General features: G+C 43.0%; 1 protein-coding gene across 1 annotated transcript; it reads left to right on the top strand.

Annotated features, from left to right (window-relative positions):
• The first annotated feature begins 666 nt into the window (after nt 1-666).
• LOC108790856 (NADPH oxidase organizer 1-like) lies at nt 667-18,586 on the top strand. Its single transcript, XM_018561215.1, has 6 exons — nt 667-730; nt 4,042-4,122; nt 5,993-6,068; nt 11,232-11,409; nt 16,294-16,493; nt 18,468-18,586. Exons 1-6 carry the CDS (start codon nt 671-673, stop codon nt 18,584-18,586), a joined length of 714 nt encoding a protein of 237 aa, XP_018416717.1. The 5' UTR covers nt 667-670.
• The last annotated feature ends 5,051 nt before the right edge of the window (nt 18,587-23,637 follow it).

Below are 23,637 nucleotides of genomic sequence, written 5' to 3'. Positions count from 1 at the left end.
AGAGTGTTCTACTTGCAACTACAGGTAGTATGTTAATAAACACTTACTGAACTTGCTTTGGAGTGCCAGTGTCCATCCTCCAATGAACACGTGGTCACGCCCTACTTTTGGGTCATGACCCACCAGTTGAGAAACAAGTCCCTAGATGAACCTGATATGAGATAGGATCATAGGGACCTTTGATTGTAAGCTCCTAGAGGGCAGCGAATAAACAAAAAAGGTCACATGATCTTTTTGGTGAGTCCTGTGTATGCAGAGGGTGTGCACATCGATTGAACTGGATGGTGCATGCAGTTGGACTTTTATTGTTGACATAAGTTAGACTTTTATTTGTATTTTTGGCATTGTTTTTTATTAACACTTGAGGTAATTGTTTGCCTAGGTCTTTATTGCAGTGCAGATTTATACTTTATGTACAAAAGAATACTTTGTTGGTTACGTTTTTTTGTTGTTATCACTATGTGATGTGTAACCGAGATTACAGGGTTGCATTGTACTATTTCTTATTAGATAATGGAGAATGTGTCCTATCCTCAGGCTAGGAGGGCCACAGAAGTGGGCTGTGTGTTCTAAGTGGCTGTTTGGTCATGGCCCAGCCCACCCTCTGTGTGTATGAATTCCAGGTCTTCGAGGGTGAGTGGATCACAGTGCAGGTAACAACGTAGAAGGGATGAACAGATATCCAGTGGAAGCAAAAGCAGTTGGACTAGTGCAGCATGGGAGGCAGAAGGTGAGGCACAGCAACTATGTCTATTATTTGTGGTGCCAGAGGAGATTTAGTTTAATTTTATTAGAACTGCCATACATTGCATTCCAAACATGCTAAAGGTGAACGCTTGTTTCCTATTGTATTTTTTAAGTAAAACGTCCCTAAGAGGCATATGGGGGCTGACAGGTAGCTATCAATTTCATAAAGAGTCAGAAAGTCTACAATGGAATATCTGTGTTAGCTGTAGGTACACTGCTGAATCCTGACCCGAGGGTTTGGCTCTTCTATGCTGTCTGTGCCATACGCTGGTGTAGCTGCTGTTTTGTTTCACCGACATACAATTCTGAGTGAGAACCTTCACAGACATATCTACAATGGAAGCTCCCAGGAAAGGTTTCCTTTAAGCCTCCTTTCACACCTAAGAATTTTGTTGCCCATTTCCCGTAAAAGTAAGTTTTTTTCAGGTGGAATCACGCATTTTTGGTCCCATAGACATAATTGGGAGAGCCTGAACACATACGACTGAAGCAATACAACACTCAACATGAATATACACTGTCTGTCCAAAAAAAAAGTCATATAGCTAAGCAAATAGGTCAGAGCATTCCATTGGATAATAGGTCTCGGTTCACTAATGTTATGTGCCCAGAAAATGAGGTCAGCTGACTACCTGAATATACTGAATGACCAGGTTTTTCATCAATGGATTTTTTCCTTCCTGAAGGCACATTGGGCATATTCCAAGATGACAATGCCAGGCTTCACCGGGGTCACATTGTGAAAGAGTGGTTCAGGGAGCATGAGATATCATTTTCACATATAGAGTCCAGACCTTATCCCCATTAAGAATCTTTGGGATGTGCAGGAGAAGACTTTACACCAGGGGTGCCCACAATTTTTGTGTTAAGATCTACTTTTAAAATGACGAGCTACATGAGATCTACCAACGAAAAAGAAAAACTCCCTCGCTGTCTCTCTCCTGGCTGTCTCTCCTTGCTCTCTCTCCTGGCTGTCTTTCCTTGCTCCCCTGGCTGTCTCTCCTTGCTCTCTCTGCTGGCTGCCTCTCCTCTCTCTCTCCTGGCTGTCTTTCCTCTCTCTCTCTTGGCTGTCTCTCCTTGCTCTCTCCCCTGGCTGTCTCTCCTCGCACTCTCTCCTGTCTGTCTCTTCGCTCTCTCTCCTGGCTCACCTCGCTGTATTTTGCAAACAGTGCAGTGCAACAGGCTGTGTAAACTAATATTCTTTGATGCAATACATAGCACTTCATCCACCAGAAATGTGTCAGGGAACTTGGCTCAGCAGACTCAGGCTAATAGGTTTCATGTGTGCACAGCTAAATAAATATACCAAAATGGAATAAAGGGGCCACCATTCACACCCTTCGTGATCTACCATCATCAGCTTTGAGAGCTACTGGTAGATCACAATCTACCTAATGGGCACCCCTGCTTTACACATTGCTCCGACTCTTCTATCATTACTACAAGATCTTGGTGAAAAATTAATGCAATTATGGACGGAAATAAATGTTGTGGCATTGCATAAGCATAGCGAAATGATGCCATGGCACGTGCGTGCCGTAATCAAAGCTAAAGGTGGTCAAACAAAATATTAGAGTGTGTGATTTTTCTTTTAGACGGGCAGTGTATTTAATGGTACCCATTAACATCTGAGCCTCATGCTGCCGCTTGTCACACGAAAAAGTACATGAGCTTTTCTTTGGGCAGAATCAAGTGTTTTTTTGGCCCCATAGCCTTGGGAGTGCCTGAAAACATGTACCCAAAACATACAACTGAATCTAGACAATGCTTAACATGAAGATTACCATCATATTAATGTTACCTGTTCATACCTGAGCATTGTGCTACTGCTTGTCTTGCTAAAAAGTACATGAGCTTTTTTTCAGGCAGAATCATGCATTTATGTAGCCCTATAGACTTTAATGGAAATGCCTGAAAGCATGTGTTCAAAGCAAGATAATGCTCAGCATGAAGATTCCCATTATATTTGATTGTACCCACTCACATCTGAGCATCATGCTGCCACTTGTGACACGAAAAAGTACATGAGCTTTCTCTCAGGCAGAATCATGTTTTTGTCCCCATAAATTTTAATGAGCATTGTACTACTGGTTGTTGCCCTAAAAAGTACATGAGCTTTTTTCAGGCAGAATCACGTGTTTTTGGCCCCATAGACGTCAATGGGAATGCCTAAAAACATGGGAAGTCCAGATGAAGGGTCAGGAAGCAAATGGCAAGGTACGCAGACAGGGAGCTAGGTGATCACACCATAGGCAGGCCCGGATTTCCCACAAGGCCACCGAGGCCCGGCCTCGGGGCAGCAGAGCGCCGACGGGCGGCAGCGGTGACCCTGTGGGGAAGTTGCGGGCGCCGGTGTAAGGTATTGAAGCCAGGGCTGTTGCCAGGGTTTTATAGCCAGGGGATGTAAGACCACCCCCTGGTAACCGAGGTGACCAGGCGGCTTCCCTCCCCGGGAGCCAATGTCAGGTAAGAGAGGCAGAAGGTGTGTGCTGGGAAACTCCCCAAGCAAGGCCCACACCTTATTGCGCAGCCGATGTACCGCTCGCATGCCCGCCGCGCAACTGCCGCATGTGCACCGCATCCCTGGCGCCAGGAGTTCACCCAGGCTGGAGGAGATCCCGTGCCCTGCGCCGTGCCCGTTGACCCCTGCAAAGAGCTTTAATTCAGCACGTAGACATAACAAGCACTTACCCCTAGGGGTGCAGAGGTAGCCCCACTACAAGGGGAAGTTTTTACTTTACCCGGAGTTCTTTAAGCTGGCCATTGTGGAAACGTTTATTCGATTTTCTAACAAATAATGGGGTCAAATCCACAATCTATTTTGACCGTAGTGATGACAAAAATGGAAGATGCAGGATGGAAACTTTCTCGAAGAAATGAAATTCTAACAGTGAGTGTGGTTTTTGTTCAGGAAACTCCATTCATTTTTTAAATCGAATGTTAAAACCAAATGAAATTTCCAACCCCATTTACCAAGTCTCTCTGATGGTGTTATCGAAAATGTTCTGATGAGATTTCTCCTATAAATGTTTGTACGAAAATCTACCACTCTACCATGGTCGGCTTTAGTTTAAAGTATCAGAGGTGAAAGAACTCTAAGTTCTGTCAATAACTTTAATGTCTCCGAGCTCCTAAGTAGTCATAACAGCATCAAGCTCAGAGCATTGTAGTGTAAAAAAATCCCTCTTCATTTTTTGAGCGCAGTTTGTCTTGGTGGTTGAAAATGTTGATTTTTTTGTTATGTGATATTGGTCGGAATTTCTGGGTCATTTTGTGTTTTTTTTGTGCTTGCAGCTGTACATCTTGTCCATTCTGTGGTCTGATCGCAATAACATCATCATATACAGAACCTATGACAGCTTTAAGGAGCTCTCAGTAAGTATTATTAATTAAGGTGGACTGTGCATTAGCAGTGTTTTATTCTTCAGCCCTCCCCCTCCTTTCCTTACATTAGAATGCAAGTACCGACTTATTTTGGCTCCCTCTACAACATGTGTCCCAAGGGGAGTTCTGTGTGTAGTCCATGAGCTGATTGTTGGTCACTGCCTGAGCAGTCCATCAGGGCCTCTTATAATAATTATAATAATATTAATAATCGAGCCCTAGTGCTAGCTATACACATGGCAGATGGCAGTCAATTTCAATCACTTCGATCCACCAGGAACTGCAAATATGGTTGAAATTAAATTGCCAGAAACTGAGCAATCTACCACCCAGGGGGTTCTATTGACCCCCCAAAATTCAGCTGACTGTGAAGTATAAACTGCACTGGTATTGATCTCATGTGCCTTTTCGAAGCACAACATTTTAATTTGGTCAATTTTTTAATTCGATCGGCACAGTGCTGGAATGGCTTGCACACAAGGTGATCAAATCAAGTGGCTTTGCCTGTAATTGCTAAGAACAATGGTACGAAAAAAGAAAAATAAATAAGGTATACAGAATAAATACATATATATATATATATATTGTGGTGAGTCAGCAGGGCTGAGAGCAAAGAAGGGGTTCACTTGGGAGGGCAGGTACTTCCCCTACAGCCCTTCCTGTTAAAAGGTAACACAGGTGAGAGAGGAGTGGGGAAGCTGAGAGACAGACAGAAAGGTCTGTGTGTGTGTGGCTGCTCAGGAGCAAGTGGACTCTATCTTGGTGAGATCACCTAAACGCACTACGCAGTGCAATCTTATTGAAGGACATAATTTTTGCCATCATTATTTTTGCTTAATCTTTTAATATTCATTACAGTGGCTTTGCCTCTAATTTCGGCCACAAGCAGTGGTATCAGCAGAGAGTATTGAGTTATTCAAAAAGCATTTAGATACTTTTCTCAGAGACCATAACATACAGAGGTACAGGTTACAGGGTAACGTACAGGGAACAGGTTAAAAACTAGACCACACAGGGACTCGTGTATACAAACATGCACAATCACAAACAGACACACAAAGGTTGAACTTGATGAACCCGTGTCTTTATTCAACCTCAAATACTATGTAACTATGTAACTATGTATATAGTTAATAAACAAAACCGACCTATGGAGGCACTGCCAATAAGCACCAACATTTCTGTCAATACATTTAAAATATTCAAAGACGGGTAGGTGGGAAATGTGTAATTTAATTAAAATGATAGCAAAATGGGAAGAAAATGACTGCAATCACAAAGAAAGCAATCAGATTTTTCTGCCGCATTTGTTCAGAGTAATTTTGATTCCATCAGTTGATCAAAACCACCATTTTATGCTTTCCATTGCTTTGTCATTTTGATACAAATTGATGGAATAAAATTAAAATGCTCAATTAAATTGTCACATAACCAGCATAAGGATTGTGTACATTTACAAGGTTATTCACAAAAGGGTGGAGAGTTTGGAGAAGGCCGGAGAAGGGAACAATCTAGGACAACATAGCTGATTAGGAAAAATTCTCCAATTCAGCTCACTTTCCTGTTCAGCTATGTTGCCCGAGATTGTTCCCTTCTCCTGCCTTCTCCAAACTCTTCACCCTTTTGTGAATAACCATGTTAGTGTCAGTAGAGCCGTACAGCTCAGATAAAGGCAGGAGGTGGGATGTGTCAGGCTTGCTGTTATTACCTAGTAGCCAACCTTTGACAATGAGACATATCATTATGTGGCCTCTAATGTCCACGTCATGGGCCGATGGGCCTTCCATTGAATAGAGGTATTGTACACCTTACTGGTAATGGGGTCCTGTAATATAACAAGTGTTTCCCTTTGATCCTTTAGAAACTGCTTTCAAATACCTTTCCGCTTGAGGCCGGGCTGGTCAATAAGTCGGACAGAACTCTTCCCGTGCTGAAAGGTAAGCCGGCCAATTTCCTTGGATGCCACAGACTGAAAACGCTCTACATCAGGAGTCCCCAACACCTATGCCGCTGGCCAGTATTGTGGCATATTAGGAACTGGGCCACAGGATTCCACCAGGATCCTGTTAGGAATCTGAACCTACGTGTCATTTTCGGGGACATCGGGTGAACGTGCAAGCTTAGAGCTGCTGATCAGGTCCAGAAATGTCACTGGCAATTGCGCATTTGCGGGGAAGCGGGTCTATAGCATTCACAGCCCAGGCAAAAATTAACGTGTGCTAATAGCTTTCCCACACAAGCGCTCGTGTGTTAATTTTTGCCTCGGCTGGCAATGTTATGGACTCGCTTCCCCGCACATGCGCAATGCACTGCAAGGGTTAAGCTCTTGTTTTAGTCTAAGTTAAAAAATAAAAAAGTTATGCTCACGTGATCCTCCGAGCTGGCTTGCTCTTAGACTGGTACCTGGAACCTCTCTCCCCCTCTTTAGTGGTCTAAGGTCCCTGAGTCATTCTATACACAGTGTACAGGAAGACAAGACACTGAGGAACATAACACCGCTGCAGCGTAAGAGAAGACAGGTAGGAGGGAGCCTTGCCACAGCTGGCTGGCTCAGAGGATCGGTTGACTGTAACTTTGTTATTATTGCAGGGAAGTATGTTCCTTGACTATGTGCGTCAGGGTTTCAGAAGGTTTTCCCTAGTGGCGAGCCTGAAGGGAGCCACTGTCATTCATGGGTGGGGGGGTGTGGTAGCTAAATAGAGGGTGGGCAGACAGTGTATTACATCACACACAGTGGGGAAGTACATTTCTCCTCTGTGTCTACCTGCAAAAAAGTGTCCCTATTAGCGATCCTGCTGGAAGCTGCTGTCAGTCATGAGCAAAGGGCGTGGTGTGGGCGAATGGAGTACCATTACCTTCACTGGAGTGCAGAAGTGACATTAGCAGTCTAATAGACCACTGATGTCTGTCACTGCACTAGATTGTCATACAATGCAGGGGGCATTGCAATAATGTGATAGCAATAAAGTTCAGTGAAAAAGGTTTTAAACATTTTTTAAAGCCTCCTGTCCCTATTTACACACAAATGTGAATGCAAACACGTGTTGGGTGCGCTTGTGTACAAAAACAATGATTGTGCCCATGCATTAGCATGATTATGTAGCGCCACGCACACTGGAATGAGAGCAATAATTCGAAGGCCACCATTTGCTGTTAATTCTGAAATGCTGTCTATGTGCGGTTTTGGGTACTGTTGTTTTCCTGCATTTCAAGGGCATGCGCAATTTGGAGGCTTGAAATGTTTGATATCTATTTGCTCAACACAAGAAATTGTGTTAGTGTGCACTAAAATTAATCCGAATGTTTTTGTGTACTAAAAAATATGGGCTTGATAAACCATTGCGCTAAATCGTGTGACTTGAAACATTGCAACTGCCACTATTTTATTCTGCAGGGTCTCTTTCAGAAAGTAAATCATTCTGGGGGGTTTAAGTAATCTTCAGGCCTAAAATGTGTATTATAACTAGGGATGCACCGATACCAGTATTTCGGGAACGAGTACCGATATTTTTTTTTTGGTACTCGTCAATACCGAATACCGAAAGTCCCATTAAGGAAGCCAGACGGCGTGTAATGACTCGCCACCTGGCTTCCTGATTAGCCGGGCGGAGTGTAAAGACTCGCCACCCTGCTTCCCAATTAGCAGGAAAGCCATCCCCATGCTTCTCGTCACTATGTGATGAGAAAGGACGGAGCCGGCTTTCTGGCCAATCAGGAAGCCGGGCGCCGTGCAATGACGCGGCACCCGGCTTTCTGATTGGCTAGGAAGCCGGCTTCATGCTCATGACGAGGAAGCATGGAGCTGGCTTCCTGGCCAATCAGGAAGCCAGGCGCCGCGTCATTATACGGTGCCCGGCTTTCAGATTGGCCAGCTTCCCAACCAATCAAGAAGCCAGGCAGCAAGTCATCACCCGCTCCCTCGTCACTTGTGCCAATCTCATTAATGAGTGTAGTGACGCGGCGCCCGGCTTCCTGATTGGCCGGGAAGCCAGGGAGCATGAAGCCGGCTTCTCGGCCAATCAGATAGCCGGGCAACGCGTCATTACACGGCGCCCGGCTTCCAGATTGGTCAGCTTCCCACAAGTGACAAGGGAGCATGGAGCTGGCTTCCCGGCCTATGTGTAATGACTCACTGCCCGGCTTCCTGATACCGGAAGTATCAGGCTAGGCATCTGTGTATTTGGGTGAGTACGAGTACTCACTCAAATACTCGGCATCTGCACCGATACCGATACCAGTATCGGTATCGGTGCATCCCTAATTATAACGTGTGCAAAAATGGCTCTGGCAGCGCAACGGTTAAGCTATCTGCAGACGCTTCCTAATTGTTTCTCTGCTGAAGATCTTTCATTTGATTTCCCCGGAACATTCCGATGTTTGACATGCAACAAGAATTTGATGACAATCAAAGCAAGGCCTCCAGCCAGGTGCAGGAAATACACAATTATATTGTATTCAGTCACTCAGCCATACAAGGGGGAACAAATGACTTTGAAAACAGCCCATTCCAGTTCTACTGACTGATCCCTCAGGTGATTCTTGGCTGTTACAAGAATCATATTACTAAAAATACCAAAAATGTATTTTTTAGACAAATGTTTGCTCAAAGCAGCTTACATATCGGCACCTCATACAAGCGATCCGCTGGCTCTAAAGCCGGCGGATCGCTTGCATGTAAACAAGCATCGCTGCCTGTTTTTAAATGTTGGCACTTTTCTGCTCGCATGGCTGAGCGGACAGTTAAAGTGCAAATGAGGCCAAAACTTTTTTTTTCTTCAGTTTTATATAGAGTGGAGAGGGAATATAACCCTGTCAGGTTTTTATTGCTGTCTGTGTCCCCATTACGGAGATTCACCCTCTCTATTTTTCCTGGTGACTGTTATCACTGAAAGTGAAAGACAATCCCAAATTTTGGGTTGTCACCAGAACAGGAATTGATGGGAAATCTTCCAATGGGGGCACTAGTTCTGGTGGCCCTGCTGACCACCAGGGGCTTCCAACATTTTGGAAGGATTTTCTCTCACTTCATGTTGAGGCTATCAGACAGGACGTGAAAGGAAATCTCCCAATGGGATACAGATGGCTTCAGTTCTATGTTAGGAGAAATACTTAGGCTGCTGTTGCTGACCTTCTTCTGTTTTGCACTGTTTTACATGCATTGCAGCATGCATGGTGATGCTAGGGTTCCCACGTACGTGTACCCACGTACAGAGTACATGTACTGGTGCCAATGCCTCATCTCTTGTGTCTTTTTGACTTCAGTTTGCGAAATTGGTGGCACGTGTTGTCATAAAAGATTAAAAACAAAAGGAAAAATTTTCTAAAACGTAATATGACTACAAAGATAGAATAATAATTATGAAATGTGGAACTACACCGGCAATTTTAAGTAGTCATGCTGCTAAAATCTCTAGTGAGTAATCATCAGGAGTAGCAACTGATTGCTAAACAGATGGGGCATAAGGCTCCCTGTGCTGTAAACTGCCCATTGCCCCTGTTTACAAGTCTCCTAGAATTCTTCTTTTCATACATGATCTCTGATTGTTTTGGGGATCCACAAGGCTCTAACAGATGCTGAGATGTAGAAAAACTAAAACATCTAAAGAGAGGGAGACACAAATGCTTGTGTGGCTTCCCCTCCTTTATATCTCATTGCTGGTTGGCCCGAGTCATGCAAAAATATCTGAAACCTGCAATCCCTTGCTCCCCTACCAAATGAATGGCTTTTCATGATAGCCCCATACAGTAGGTACTGGGTGACGTCTATTTGATCCTGTTTGAATCACATTGATTTGATACAGCTAAGAATTAAGACCCACAGCCACCATTTTGGCATTGACTCTACATACTGTACATTCAGATTAGTCACTACCCTCGAAGAGCTCACAATCTAAGGTCCCTATCTCACATGCATACATATAATACTAGGGCCAGTTCAGACAGGATGTCTTTGGAGTGTGGGAGGAAACCCATTCAAACTCAGGGAGAACAATTCCATGCAGATAATGACCTGGATTAGATTCAAATTGAGGACCCTAGTGCTCCACAATAGAAGGGCTAACCCCTAAGCCACAGTGCTGTCCATATTATTAAAGAAGAACTCCAGGAATGTTTTTATTAACCCTTGCAGTGGAGGTACCACCGCACTGCAAGGGTTAAGTGCTCAATTGTGTCTAGTTGCTAAAATAACAAAATTATACTCACCCGAAACTCCAAGCTGGCCAGCTGTCACAGCATTCACACCAGCCTGTCCAGTGGCATCACAAGGGGGGTGCGGCCCGCACGCGGGTGACACCAAAATGACTGACAGTGGCAGGAAAGGAGGTGACCCGGCGGCATACCTCATCCGGCTGAGTGAACGTTCCCCTCCTCTTTCTGCCGGCGTCCATCACCAAGATGGTAGGTGTCAATTAGTTACCTACGCGCATGCGCAATGGTGTCACTGCGGGGTGTCACATGGTGTCCTCTCTGGGTGACACCCGGCCTCGGGACGCCCCTGAGCCTGTCCCCCCACTTCTTCAGCATCCTCATGTCTATACACTGATCTCTGCTTCCTCCGTTTCTTTGGGGTTCCTAGGTGACATTAGGGGTCTGAAAGACCTCTGATGTCTCCATAAAGAGGACCTGTCACACCCTATCTGCCATTACATAGGGAGCTTGTTATCCCCCTATGTGATAGCAATAAGGTTAGTGTAAAAAAATATATATATTTTTCTGTGCACTAAATTTATTTGTAGTGTATCTAATCTTAAAAATACTGGTTTGACAAACATTTGCGCAAATACCGTGCGACATACAACATTGCAACCAGCATCTTTTTATTCTACAGGGCCTCTGCTTTCAGAAAATATATCATTGTTTTGGAGTTTTAAGCTGTTTTCTAGCCAAAAATTCAGATTATATCATGTGTGTCCAAAATGCAAATAGTAAGAAATTGCTCTGGACAGCAAGGGGTTAATAAAAAAAGTTTTCCTGGAGTTCTTCTTTAAGCGAAATCATTAAACCAATTATTTGGCAATAGAGAAATACTAGGAGCTCGGTGGCATCTATTTAATGAAGAAATCACCTACAATTTACTCACTGGTTTTATTTTATTTTAGATGTCCCCCTGCTCTTCTGGACTAGATTCTCCTCCCGTTTCTTGGAGAGACTTCGTCTATTGGAGGTTTACTCTGAGGAGCTCCTCCAAACCGACCCCAAAATCTCTCAGTGCGAGGACGTTGTTTCCTTTTTCTCTCCTAACAACCAGGACCTGGCCCCATCCTTCCCTGAAAACAGGTTTGAACAGCTGCTAATATATATTGTACTTTCTGCTATATCAGTGGTATCGTAGTGCTCGCAACTCAAACTAGTTCTACTTACTCATGGAAAGGGTCCGTTCAGTGATTGTCCGGTCTCAGCTCGTTCCTTTTTTTATGTGTTTGCAGTGTGAGCCCCAATCTGAAATCTGATAGAAAGTCACTCCCACTCCAAAAACATTTGTAGTCAATCTTCGTTATTGACCATAAAAGTGTCACATTGCCTAGCGACGTTTTCGAGACCATGTGGTCCCTTCAGAATTAAGTTAACAGCAGTGACTCCCTTAATAATTCATGGCACCAGATTTCAGATTAGAAAATAGTGGATCCCATCGCACTCCTGACCGGAAAACCCCAAAGAACAAGGGGGTGGGTGCTGGAGTGTGCTCAAATGTAACTGGTAGAAAGTCACTCGCACTCCAAAAGCATTTGTAGTCAATCTTCTTCATTGACCATAAAAGTGTTACTGTAACGGGAACCGCCGACTGCGCTCACCTGGGGTCCGGGGAGGGCACGGTTCCGCCGCTTCTCGCCGCCGGCCGTCTGCGTCCCAGGGTGGAACGCACACATCCACTTCCGGGTTCGGGCGTCGGATGCGTTCCACCGTGGGACGCGGAAGTGCGCCGCCTCGACCAGCGGCTCCACCCCCAGCCCCTGGCCCTATATAAACGCCCCAGTGAGACAGTATGGCGTTCCACTAATGCAGACTGAACGCCTACTGTCTCCTGGGACCCCACAGCTCATCTACTCGCCTGAAGCCGCTACAAAGCTTGCATCGATTGCTCCTGGACCCCTGCACTCTAAACTGCCTTCACTTGAAACCGCAAGTACTTGTGCTCAATTGCACTGCAGCTTAAACCTATGACTGTATAACTGGGAACCCTGGATTAGCTCTTGTGCTCCATCTAGTGGGCTGTTGGGAAATTACATCATTGACTCTAACTCATGCTTCAACACTCCTGAATTTCAGTTATCATCCATAACTAATACAAATTGAGGGTACTATTATCAAGATTGGGAATATGCTGTAATACCCCTTCTTCCTTTCTTTATTTCTTTGGCTGTGATGCTTGAACCCTAACTCCCCGTTAAGATTGGGAGTGAAACCAGGGTTCCGTCTGAGTAGCCTCCGCAGTTGCGATCCACAACCTCGAAACGACCCCAGGCGTTACAGTCACATTGCTTAGCGACGTTTTCGAGACCATGAGGTCCCTTCTTCAGGCAAACAAAAGTGTTAACACCAACAGAATAAGCGCAGATATAAATACAAAGCAGTGAAAAACAATGAACCAATCATTATGACATCAGAAGGGGAGTTTAAAGAGAAAATAAGGGGAAAAAAATCATACCGCCAGTGAAACGCGCGTTTCACTGAACGGAAAAACGTGCTGAAAAACAAACAGAAGAAATACGCCCAGGTGTGAACCTAGCCTTACAGTCAACAAAGAAGATTGGCTACAAATGTTTTTGGAGTCCGAGTGACTTTCTACCAGTTACATTTGATTTGCAGAGGCATCTGCGGTTACTTCAGCACCCACCCCCTTGTTCTTTGGGGTTTTCCGGTCAGGATTGCGATGGGATCCACTATGTTCTAATCTGAAATCTTGTGCAATAAATTGTTAAGGGAGTCACTGCTGTTGATTTGATTCTGTAAGCATCTAAGGCACATTCCCTTACACCCAGTTTGGCTCCTTGTTTTGTGTTCAAATGCAAAGCCACACATACGTATGGGCACAGAGGCTATATTTGACCTGCTTTTGCCTGCAACGCAAATGGATCTAAATTGGACTTGATGTCTCCAATGACACACAAAGCAAGTCAAATGCAGCTTCCTGGTGCTCATCTACGCTGTATAAGTCAAATAAAAGTAATTCAAAAACTGCTGAATTCCTTTTATATTTTTGCCTGCCTGTCACACCATAGCTAAAGCTTGGAAACAAACTACAGTGTCGTTGGAGAGGTTATACAAAGGGTCATAGGCATTACTGGTGCATGAGAAACTTTCAGCCATTCTAAACGATTTTGCAACACAAAAACTCCGTTCCAATGTGGCAACAAAGCATACATAATGTGACAAAAAAGTTTTCTTTTGATCTCTCGTGGCTAGTCAAAAATATTCCAATGAAGGAGATTTACTTCTAAAAAAATCAAATTAGAACAAAAAAATCAAATTAGAACACAAAAACAGCGAAAAAAGTCTATTTTCGTCGTATAGACGTTATGAAGGGATGGCAGGTCTCTGATAATGTCTATACGACGAAACGCGTCGGGGGCGGGCCTTCATTCACGTTGCACTTTCAGTCTGGAGAGTCACGCTTGACCGACCAGCCGGCTGTTTTTACAATTTTTATCGAAGCGATATTGTGTGGGTTTTTTTTATATACAATAAATTCCTTTACTACACCATGAGCGCATTGCTCTCTTTCTTTATGGCCTCGATTGGGAGATTGGGAGATAATCATAGGATCCTAGCGTGCTTCAAGGACGTGAGGACGTAGAGCTCCGGTTTCCATCCCGGCGAGGTAAACTGCCTTACTAACATCTTACTTCTGGTGAGTGCATACCCTAGAGGGGATTTCTTTGGGTTTCGTTGAACACATCACAGACTTATTGTATTTGGGAAACACATGGATTTCACTGTTTGATTTTTGGAAGAAAAATATACTTTTTTGCTGTTTTTTGTTTTTATTCATATTTCTTTTGAAAAAATATACTTTTTTGGCTGTTTTTCTGTTCTAATTTGATTTTTTTTTTGTTCTAATTTGATTTTTTTTAAAGTAAATCTCCTTCATTGGAATTTTTTTGGACTAGCCACGAGAGATTAAAAGAAAACTTTTTTGTCACATTGTGTATGCTTTGTTGCCACATTGGAACGGAGTTTTTGTGTTGCAAAACTTTTCACTTCAATATTTTTGTTTCACTTATTAGCAACTTAATACAATATTTATTTTGGAATTTAGTTTGTTTAGATAGTTTCACAGTGACACCTGTTTTTTACCTCCAATAGTGGTCGGAACAGACAGTGCCTTTAAGTATTGAGATTTATAGTTTGTAGTGTGGATGTTTTTTGCGTGTACGAGTTGTCACATGCAGTGCACCTTTATTCACACAAAGATTTGATTCATTTACGTATAATTCTTTGTGAAGATTATGTTTGACACTTTATTGTACTATTTTTTAACAATATAACACTATAGCTTTGGGTGTATCACCGAGAGGCTTTTAGCGATGTACCTTGCATCGATCTACCCATAAGGCTTACCGCCTGAGTCTAGCAGCTTCTAGCTAGTACAGTTTTTTTCTGATTGGTTCTCTTTTTCCATTAGCGCGGGTTTTGTTTATTATTCTAAACGATTCCCACCCTAAATTTCTTGAAACATGGTCCCCATGGTTGGACTATAACCACCATTTGAATTTAGAACGCTCTTCGCTCTCGCTTTGGAATGAAGCGGTATCTAAGGCTGTGGGTCCTGATCGCTCTCCGCACATTTTCCCTTTCTTCTCTCTTTTTCTGTTAAGCTTTTAGTTTGCTCTTCACTGTTCTGATACTGTACCTCCTTTTTCCCATACCTCTTCTTCCAACCCGTTTTTTTTTTATTATTTCCCTTTTTTCTTCTTTTTCATGAGTTTTGCGTAAGCTGAGCATGATCCTCCTCATGCCCTTTGCGCCACAAGTCAAGGTTCTTCGGGGAAGTCGCATTCTTCCCTTGGGTTGGGCTCGGTTTTTTTCCTTTGACAAGAGGAGATGGTTGAGACCAGCCGTGAGGGCACCTTTCCTTCTTTGTATTAAGTATATTATACTCCTTCACCTGTCATGTCTGCCCTTTTTTCTTTTGAAATATCTTTGTGTGTATTCTGTTTGTTACTTATGTTCATGATGACAATTAACTTTCTACCTTCTTTCGTGACCTACCTTCCTATTGAGGAGTTGTCTTGGATTTCCTCTTGTTATAATGTCTTTATATAAAACTTTTTGTAAACGAAAAAACGGCTGAATTCTATTTTAAGCATGCTTTAAAAGCAGGTCAAATTCAGAAAAACAAACCCATTCTACTGTCACGTACCTGGTAAGAGACTGGAAGGTGAGGAGGCTTCTCTTGCGACTCGTGTCCTTCCGCCCCTGGAGGTGGGAACAGGAAGCAGTTGGACACGGAGGAGCACGAGTGCCACTGATGGGAATGGACACTGTGCAGGAGACGTCCTGATGACGTGTAGTCAGCAAGCCGGGGGTCCACCAAGCAGACAACATGGAGCAGGAACAAGAGACTGAAGCGTAGTCAGGAAGCCAAAATCAGGAGGCAGAAGGCAAAGTCCAGAAACAGGCCGAGGTCAGGAGCAGGCAGCAATCCAATAGAAAAGTCCGAGCAAATCGGGTCAGGCAGGTCACAAGAATCCAAATGGTACAAGTACACAAGAGCTGAAAAGACCATCAGCAATGGAGCAGGGGCAGGCTCATCTTTATATGGTGAGCTAAACCAGGTAGCAGCATCACTTCCTGTGCGACGGCCGTTGCAAGTGTTTCCGCGCACCTTGGGCCCTACGGTGTATTGGTTTGCCACCATTTTGTCCTTACATCTACACAAGTCCTTATTAAGGTTAACTTTAGGCAAGTGTTTAAACCTCACACAGCGCTTGGCTCGTCCATGGAATATACAGTATTGAGCTGAGGGTTATAAATCACTGAACAGTTACCCTTTAGTGAGCGGAGAGCCATTTTATGTGTAACTTTTTAGATGGATTTGTACTGTGATATAGCAACCATGAAGAGCACATAACATTTTCAGTTGAGCACGAAATAAACTCTATAAAACAGTTCAGGAACAGAGGTTGATCAAGTCTACTGACCATTGTTTGTTGCTTGTAGTCTAGTGATACTGCCGTCAGAAAATGACCAGAAGCAAAGAGTGGTGGTCTCCCCATCAAAGTCATATGAGCCCAACACACAGCCCATCGTATCAGAACCTTACCTATGCATTGACGCCTATGAAACTAAAGACACCAAGAACAGGCCATTCAAGGTCCAGAAGAATGAACAAATAGATGTCCTCATGAAAGATGCTACTGGTAGGTCTGGGGCTATAGAAAAGGTTTTCGCACCTGCACAGATAGATGTCCCCAGTTCTTCTTAGTTAAATGTTAGGGGTTGCACATGTTGGGAGGGTTCAAGTTTTTTTTTTTTTTCAGCATGTAAATTTGTATTAAGAAACAATTGTCAACAGTAACAGAGCAATAGAAAGGCAATAAATGTCGAAATCAATACGTTATGTTACATACTAATCTGTTACAAGAGAAACCATATGCAGGTAGATATGCAGAAAACTGTTATCTGGCATCTTACCCTAAAATATACTAAAGTAATCAACTTTATTCTATAGACTGCATGGTATTATCCGGAAAGGAAAGGAGAGGAAGCAAAATAGATACATTTTAATTACATCAACGGAATACCACATGGGACCTTAATAGAGATAATCTGGATTAGACAATGGACAGAAGAGCAAAGAGAGCAAGTCTACAGAAAGGAAAGAAAAGGAGAGGGGAAAGTCAAAGGACATCTAAATCTCCCAGAGTCCCAGCGAGCTTCGCTTCCAGGTACCATTTATACTATTGGAACATGGCCATGAGAGATTTAGGTTGATCATGTGTCAGTTCCAAAGCTGCAAAAGTGGACCATGTGCCAAAAAAAGATTGATCTTGTGTAGGTCAGTAATGGTTTCTAATGTATGCATAAGCATGAGGAGGTGCAAGAGTGTTTTCACATTGTAGGCACTGGGAGCTGCAGTAGATAACTAATTGGTCAGGATAGATTTTTTAGCAGCAAGGATACAAAAATGTTCCCATCATGACAAAGGAGGGGAAGATGACGAGTCCAATAGTTGGGCATGAAAAAGACATATGTCTGGGGTTAAGGTGCGAGATCTACCTGAGCAAGAATTCATATAAGTTATAACATCAGTCCAAAAGGATTGAATATCAGGACAAGACCATATTAAGTGAGGAAGGTCAGGGGAAGGGAGACGACACTTCGGGCTGGGTTCAAGTTTTTATGTGTTGACACAAACCTATGTAGTGGAATAAGATCTTTGCAAGATATTTCCAACTTACAGGTTGACTTAGGATCATTGGTTGATTGGGCAGCTACTTGGCAAATGAGGATTAATGTGGACACATGTAAAGTTATGCAGTTGGGGGCCTAAAAGAAGATTTCATTCTGGAGGGGAGGTAGAATTGGGTGAATAAATAAAGGTTAAGTCATAGACTCCACAAAGATGTGGTTTTGCCCCTTTACAATGCATTAAGGTCCTCTCTGGGATATGTTGGTGTGTGTGTGTGTCCAGACAGTTCCGATGCACTCAATTGAGTCTCATCGCACTGTTTCTTATTTTTTTTTCCTTAGAACTCTATTGAAATGTCACAAGTGACATTTCATTAAGTTCTATGGGCTCACCTCGGTCTGATGCAGTTGTACTGCATGTCATGAATCAAGCCTATTCATGACAAATCAAATTGCCTTGTCTTGCCTTCAGGCTGTGCCTTGAAAAAAAAACGGTCAGGGCAGCCTGAACGCAGATGGCGTGAACTGGCCCTTAGGCCCCATTCACACTGCATGATTCGCAAATCGCGTGTTTGTCGCGCGATTTGCATTTTGCACGATATCGCGCGATTTATCGCGCAAATGCTTGCATTGAAAAGCATTGAATCGCGGCAAAATCCGCTCCAAAAAGGGTCCTGCTGTAGCGACACACGACCCGCGACAGCAGGACCCTTTGCCCCATTGCCAAGCATTGGAGAGCGATATCGCGGGGTAAATAGCCGCGATATCGCGGGAATTACCGCGCGATAAATCGCTCAATGTGAACGGGGCCTTAAGCTTTTCGCCTTTCTCTGTAACAGCTTGTATGTCCTTAGGATCCAAGGTTGAACCTAATTATATTTTCATCTACCTATCTACTGTATGTACAATGCTAACTGTTGGAGATTTAATTTTTTATGAAGCTGAAGTTTTCCTTTAACTTTTTAAATTGTCCTCACGTGTAGGCTGGTGGTTGGTGGAAAATAAAGAGAAGTGTCTGGCTTGGTTTCCAGCACCGTACCTAGCAAAGCCAAAGTCGTCGTACATGGAATTCAAGGATAAATCATTTCATAGAGGTAATTGATGAGCAAAGACAGATTTATTTTGGATAGACCGGGGAAAAGACTCAGATTTTTCTATTGTCTTTGGAGTTTTCCTTTTTTAAGAACTATGTAAAAACATCTCTTCAACAGCAATATAGACACAAGCAAGTAGAGTGAGAAGAGGTAGAACTTCTGACAATGCTTTCATAGCTATGGGTTTCTCCTGCTTTCAGCCCCTGTTTCTTGTATGAAGGACACAGAAATATATATATATATTGTGGCAGCAGGCAGGTGAAATCGCCTGGGTGTATCCAGGATGGCATATATGTGTGTCCCAGGTTCAGGTTGTATGCAGATTTTTTTCACTAGAGGGAGTGCTGGGAGGCTGGTAGAGGTAATAAGCCCAGCTAAGGTAAGCTGGCTCATTAGGGCCTCTATAAGAACTCCCTGACTGCTCAGAGATTTGCTCCACCCTGGAACCAGTTTCATGCCTGATAGACTGGGGAGCTTTCTACTGACCTGTGTGGTGACAAAGGAAAACAAATCTTGTGTGGTGAGACACAGCCTGTGTGGCAGTTGATTGAATAGGGAGATAGGTGCTAGGGGCAGCACAAGGTTGCACCTAGTTGGTAGTGAGGGATACTGTACATGTAGTAAGTGGCCAACAGGCCCGGATTTATTTTCATGTTTTGTTTGTTTTGCTCATACCCCTAAAAATGTAATTGTCTTTACAAAATGTGCACAGTTAGCAGACAGTGCGTCTACAGAGCTGAGCTACATATATGTAGTCTTCGTCATCCTAATTTGAATATCCCAGTAATAAAATACAACCTTTTTTTTATTTTCCAGGGACCTTATACTATGCGCAGAAGGGCTATGAGGTCCAGAATTCAGATGAAATCTCTCTTAGAGTTGGGGTTGTTGTGGAAGTGATAGAGAAATCTGAAAATGGCTGGTGGCTGATCTGGTAAGGTCCTACTTTGTGACCTCTTAAAGGGGATGCATTGTGTTTCTGTCCATATTTCTTATATTGAATATAGACAGGACTAAATAACATAATGCATATTTTTTACATGTTTCCTTGCTTACTTTATCTCCCATTGTAGAAGGTCTGTTCTTTGGCTAACTTGTAGTGCTGTGGAAATCCTTTGTTTTACAAGCAAATATTTAATACATGGCATATACATAATACATCACAAAGTATAAATATACTGTAGACAGTTAACATAAACCTGTGCCTAGTCTGGGCACAAGTGCGGACACAGCAGGAGATGAAAGGTGATCGATACAAAGTGAGGGAAAGTCCACTCTTTAGGAATTGCAATGGAATAGTCTTCATTGTAAGTTTTTTCCCTCTGTTCTGTTCTGTTGACAACTCAAAATGTTAGATTTCCTATTACTTTGTGTCTTGGTGCAGTGGTTACCAGGACAAATCTAGAGGGTGAAAAACTTCCCTGCAGGGACATAGACAGCAATGAAAACCTGACCAGTTGGATAATCTGTCCCTTCTCTATCTAAAGCTAGAAAAACAAAAGGTTTGACTTTAGATACACTTGCAAAATAAGCAGATACATAACATCAATTTATAAACCTAAAAATGATAACATTCACCCATAAATATTATATTTTCCTTTAAACATTGTTTTTTTTTCTCCTCCAGTTACAATGGAAGATTTGGTTATGCTCCGGCCATGTTCCTTAAACCCTACAAGAATCCTCATCAGAATTTACAGGTGCCATACGATCATGAGAAATTCGGTTCCACACCCAACCTCCTTAAGGCAGTAAGCAGGGAAAACCTTAATACAGAGCTAAGCCTGGAACCGAGTGCAATGCATGTGGAGAATTCTCACAAGGCAAGGTTAGAAAAGAAGAAGTCTAGGTCCTTAAGTAATCTCCACGTCTCTGATAAGGTGGCTTCAGACAACAGCATTTTAAGCAGAAGAAAGGATTTTGCTGTAGAATGGAACAAACAGGACTCAGGAACATCCGGGTCTCCTCTTCAGACTGTTCATCCTCAAGGTTCAGAGTGGACTATAGACAAAGCAGAATCTGCGGAAGAAAGACAGAGGAAAGATTCAGGATTTGATGAGCAACCTTCACCTGGGATATCTGTTGCTTCAAATGATGGTGACACACCACCCACCATTCCCCAGAGACCTTCGCTGCAGGAGATTCACTCTAAATGTACCTCCATTACAAGGAGAGCTGCCCTACAACCTTATATCTGAACATGTTCTAGGGACTACTGGCCATAATAAGATTGATGCATTGAGATGCTTCTAAATTCTATTTGAGTTCCTTTACAGGTTCATTGAACCTGCAGCTGAACGAAACTACTTTGGCGTTCCCAATGACCTAAATAGAGAGAAAACCAGTTCTGATGCAACCAAAAGTCTGTGTACACAGGCCCTAAATCTAAAGAGAAGGATGCAATAGCAGCTAAGAAGAGTAACAAGACTTTCCATAGCTCAGGCAACACAAAACTATCTGCTCCTTCTCTTCAGGCTCTTGAATGATAAGCTATACCTTCTAAATTGTATCTGATGCTAAGTCCTTCTTAAAAGGTACTTCACGCATGCTTTTGTTGAAGTGACATGGAAGTCCTGCAGATGCATTATGTGTACAGGGTACCAGACCCAGGACTCCAGGACACTGTCTTGTAGACCTCCCAGGCAATCAGTGACAGATGAAAGCGGTGTTGTTGGCTGTCTCACCAAGGCAAGCACCATAAGAATGACGGTGCCCTACAATTTCAATGAAATACAGTATTTGTCTTGTAGTGTTTAAAGGAGAACTATGAGGTGAGGAAAATCAGTCACCCTCATAGTTCGAGCCGATGTGGGACAATTAAACTGTCACAGGTTGGCTCATTAGATCTGGAAGTGAGTGAACACATACCGTCGCTCGCTCACTTCTTGATCATCTCCATGCAGACAGCCATGACTGTCAGTCCCAGCTCCCCGCAGGGATTCTCCCCTCCCAGCTCCAATCCTCAAGCGCTGATTGGAGGAACGAATGGGAGAGGGGCGGGCGGGCACAGCTGGCTCTGCCTCTAGATAGGCTGAGCCAGCTGTCACTCACGCAACTGGGTGGATCTCGACAGCACTGTCGAGATTCATCCCAGCTGCGGCGGTCTCAGTATACCGCGAGCTGTAGCTCGCCATATACTGAGCTTTGGGTAACGGGAGGACACTAGTATATGTCCTCCCGGGACCCTTAAAAGAACTATGGGGAAAAACACTGACCCCATTGTTCTCCTTTAACTTAAAGTGACACTAAACCTAATAAATTAATTCAAGTAGCTTAACTATTAACTATTACAATCTCAATACAAATGAGTAAACTAAACATGAGATTGTAGTCCATCCCAGGAGGGAGCTTTTGGCCCTAGGCAGGAACAAGCACATAACCCTTGCTGTGCTAAGCCATACTGCAAGTGTTAATAACATTTTTACCCGGGATTCTGATTCATGTATTTGCAGATAGTGGCCGTACCAAAATAAAATGATCCCTTTTATACTGGCAATACCGCAGGTTACCTAAACAGGGAAATAGAGCATGCAGATTACAACATACCTGGAACCATGAAATATCCGCCTACTTCCAATAAATGTTACATGGCAGGAGTTTCTCTTTCATAACAAACATGTTTCGATGACAATTAAAATAAGTTATAAAACAATAGATGATATTACTTTGTAACAATCTGAAAACCCAAGTTGGCAAACCTCTTACAGCAAGTGGGTGAGTCCAACCAAAGATGAAATCATAATGTTGTTTCAGAAAGCAAACATTACTACTGGATGATTGTAATTGTCCTGAATGTAAAGGGTATGTAAACCCGAACAATAAACTTATCTTTTTTGCTCCCTTTGATCTTTTTAATAGACCATTGAACGTGTTTTGTTATTTCAGCTCAATAAGTGCAAAAACATACCTGTTGATCCTGCCAGAAATCTAGTCCTGTCCTGTGCACTCGGCAGTATTATCTGCAATCCTATCTTCCTGTCTGGGCTACCTTTGTAAACTACAGAACACTCCTATCCTATTTTATGGTTCTGGGGAGAGAGAGGGGTTTTGTGTAGTCCTAACATATTTCCTGTCCAAGGGTTACTGTGCTGCCACAATAGTTGCATTCATAGCCACAGTTAATATTCACATTATCGTGAGATGAGAATTTATATAGTTTATTTAACCGTAAGCCATTTGTTTATTGATATTTTATGGCTAAGTTCATATATTGACATCTAGTGGCCATTCTAGTTATTGCACATGTTTTCTGTGTCCCCTCCCATCTATGATGTATTTCCCCTTCTTGCTTGGTGTGGAGTATCATGGCTGCTCCTAACAGCACCACATGTTAATCTGCATTGCATGCTTGGAAACATTATCATCTTTGACCGCCTTAAATACCGCCAATTCATTCATCTGCTGTATTCTGTTGTCTGCTGTAACCTGCTGCACGGAATAAAATAAAGTTTGTGGATGGAAAAGGTATTTGGTGAGTTCAGCTATCTGATAAGGATCGTCCGCAGTGATTATATCTGCTTATACAGGCCAGGCATAGTCGCTAATACAACAATCGGAGTCAGAATAGTGACAACGCTGCTCCTCCATAGATACAGTGCAGTCAGTGAGTGTTGTCACTCTAGCACAGGAAGTGTATTATTCACCAGGTGAAAATAAGGGGAAAAAAAGCTTGAAAACAGAAAATGAATGCCAACACATCTAAGGACTGGTAAGCTGCGGTATATATTTCTTGTTCTTGGGTTCGTATACATTTTAAGAGGGTGTTGAGTTCTCAGGCAGAACCTACAACTAATTCTGAAGATTGCCATTAGTCTACATAATGAGCTGTATCATGGTGATAACCTTCAAGGACAACTGCACTAGGGGTGAAGCTACCGAGTCATTATAATAGCCAGGCAACAGCTATTTTCAGAAGGAGGTGAACTTGATGGACCTGTGTCTTTATTCAACCTCAAATATTATGTAATTATAATAAATTGCAGCCCCCTTATTCCTCTCATGACTGATTTATATTAAAGGACAACTTCACCTATAGTAATGTTTTTCTTTAAGTAACCCC

Source organism: Nanorana parkeri, unplaced genomic scaffold (genome assembly GCF_000935625.1).
Source record: "Nanorana parkeri isolate BGI_ZX_2015 unplaced genomic scaffold, ASM93562v1 scaffold508, whole genome shotgun sequence".
In the NCBI taxonomy this organism is placed as follows: domain Eukaryota; kingdom Metazoa; phylum Chordata; class Amphibia; order Anura; family Dicroglossidae; genus Nanorana; species Nanorana parkeri.
Note: the sequence above shows the minus strand (reverse complement) of the source record. Positions and strands in the feature narration are given on the sequence as shown.

What these genes read in the sequence shown, in the direction of transcription:
- LOC108790856 (XM_018561215.1), top strand. Translation starts at nt 671, where the DNA reads ATGAACAGATATCCAGTGGAAGCAAAAGCAGTTGGACTAGTGCAGCAT. An exon ending in ACAGCTTTAAGGAGCTCTCA is followed by an intron (nt 4,123 to 5,992) that starts GTAAGTATTATT and finishes TTGATCCTTTAG; the next exon opens with AAACTGCTTTCAAATACCTT. An exon ending in AACTCTTCCCGTGCTGAAAG is followed by an intron (nt 6,069 to 11,231) that starts GTAAGCCGGCCA and finishes ATTTTATTTTAG; the next exon opens with ATGTCCCCCTGCTCTTCTGG.